The 2,196-nt window shown below is 46.2% G+C and overlaps 1 protein-coding gene across 1 annotated transcript in view; it reads left to right on the forward strand.

Moving 5' to 3' along the window:
• LOC102681970 overlaps positions 1-1,956 on the forward strand; it is a 9,699-nt gene extending 7,743 nt beyond the window's left edge. The window contains exons 3-4 of the mRNA XM_006608839.2: positions 1-1,186; positions 1,656-1,956. The exon at positions 1-1,186 is cut by the window's left edge and continues 3 nt beyond it. Of these exons, the coding sequence (XP_006608902.1) occupies positions 1-1,186; positions 1,656-1,819 (1,350 nt within the window). The 3' untranslated portion in view covers positions 1,820-1,956. The remainder of the gene's footprint in view (positions 1,187-1,655) is intronic.
• The last annotated feature ends 240 nt before the right edge of the window (positions 1,957-2,196 follow it).

A 2,196-nucleotide genomic window follows, 5' to 3' on the forward strand; every position in this document is an offset into this window, starting at 1 on the left:
CTGGCGGCTACACCGCCCTACTTGTACAACGTGCCCTTAACGCCGCACAGCTTCTTCTTCAGCGAGATGTTGCGCTCGTTCGTGCAGGCGAAGAGCGAGGTGTCGTCGGCCAGCAACACGTCGACGAGCGCCCCTCGCCGCCGCAAGAGATCGTGGAGGGACGCTCGGGATCGGCCGTTGGAGTTGACCACGAAGGAGAGGCAGCAGCATCACCATCATCACCACCACCATCACCATCACTCTCAACAACAACAGCAACAACAACAACAACAACAACAACAACAACAACAATCGACGATAGACAAATACTTCCAACATGGCCAACAGCAGGCGGAGACGAGATTGGAGAACGGAGGCAAGAGCGACGGCTACGACCCGGCCAGCAAAGTGGGCAACTTCGAGCAGAAGCCAAGCTTCGACATCTTGAAACCGGTTGACGAGAACAAGAGTGAATTCGGGAAGCAGAGCAAGTGTTTCTTCGACGAGAGGCCGCGCCACTTCGAGCAGGCCCAACCGCCCGAGACGATGTTCCCAGGCGAGTTGCACAAGGTGAAGCCGGAGGAGACCCACTCGGGCGAGCGCAAGAGTTGCAATTACAACGACAGAAATCATCCGTACGACGAGCGCGGCGCGAAGGGGAATCCGATAGGGAATCAAGACTTACCCCCCCTCCTGTCGGATCAGAAGAAGCTCGATTTCTCGAGGAATTTTCTCCCCGGCCTTCCACCACGGGGCTGCGAGATGCTCCCATCCGTGAAAGGATTCGGCCTACCAGGGAACGTGGCCAACCCGGAATTCCTCCCCGGCCCGCTTTGGTACCCGCCCTACCCAATCCCCCAATCCTATCCAGGCATCGACCCCTTGCACTTTTTCATCGATCTTCGCGTGTCCGGCCACATTTGGGACAGGAAGCTGAGCGAGAGGCAGCTCCCGTTCAAGGGGAAGCATTGCTCGGCGTTCAGCGTGCCCCAGTCCAAGGAGTACAACAGCAACAGACCGTTGAACTTGACGAGGGACGAGGCTGGCACGTCGAAGAGCGGCGAGGAAAATCCACGCGGCACCAATTACATCCTCAGACATCTGACCAGGACGTACAGGGACATCGGCCAGGCGAGGAAAGGATCAAGGAGCGAAACGTCGGGATCCGGGGACAGCGAGGATAATTCGAAGGACGTTGATAACAATAGTGGGTGTTCACGTTTAAAGTTGTTTGTCTTTTCTTATATATATAAATGTTCGTGCTTTTGTTCGAGTTGTATTACTTTTTGTTAATATACATTTGAGTGTCTTAGTGGAACGATACGTGATAATTGAGAAAATTGGTTCCTTTTTATCTTTTAGTTTAACTTGATCTTTTAGTATCGAAATATATCGTAAATATCGAGCTTTAAATTACGATTAAATTAAATTAAATTTAATTCTTTGATAAAATTGATAATACTTCCACTTCTTCTTGTGGAATGTTATTCTGAAAATGGTAAAAATTCTCTTCTTCGTTGAATACAGTTTTTCTATTTCTGCTTTCCGTTTCAGACAAAACTGTTTCGATAAAAGATGAACGAAAAGTTTAATACCTTTTTTTACTTTTTAATAAGTAAGAAAGAAAGAGGTTAATTATCTTTGATTAATTTTAAAAATTTTGTTACAAAACGCAGGCGAGAGGTCCCCGAAGCAGGAGGACATCGCGGTTGCCTCGACGAGCCCGGAAGAGGAGAGGAAAGATCTTCGAGCGTTGATAGGGTTGGAGTTGGTCGTGGATTACGTGAAAGAGCCGAAGGGGGATACCTCGAACGAGCAGAGTTCGCAAGTAACCGAATAACTCGTGAAAATCGAACCATCCTTTTTTTCGTTATCGCCTGTATAAATTAGCATGTAGCTTACCGACACTTTTACCGACCTACCGGCCTGATTTTCACTCGACTACTTCGTCGTTCATATAGAGAGACAGACTTAAAACAAAAAAACGCGGAGACTTCTTTCGATCGTTGCAGAACAAATCAAAAGTTAAAAAAACGGATCGTCAACCGAATATTAGATTTGCTAATTGCTATACACTTAATGATAAACAATATATTTCGTTCCCTTGTATCCTCGTATCTTAAGAAATTTGATTTCTTAATATTTATTGATATTTATTATCGTTTTTATCGAACGAATTTTATTCTTTCTTTTTTTTTTTTTTTTTTGAGACATTTC

Source organism: Apis dorsata, unplaced genomic scaffold (genome assembly GCF_000469605.1).
Source record: "Apis dorsata unplaced genomic scaffold, Apis dorsata 1.3 scaffold_44, whole genome shotgun sequence".
Lineage (NCBI taxonomy): Eukaryota > Metazoa > Arthropoda > Insecta > Hymenoptera > Apidae > Apis > Apis dorsata.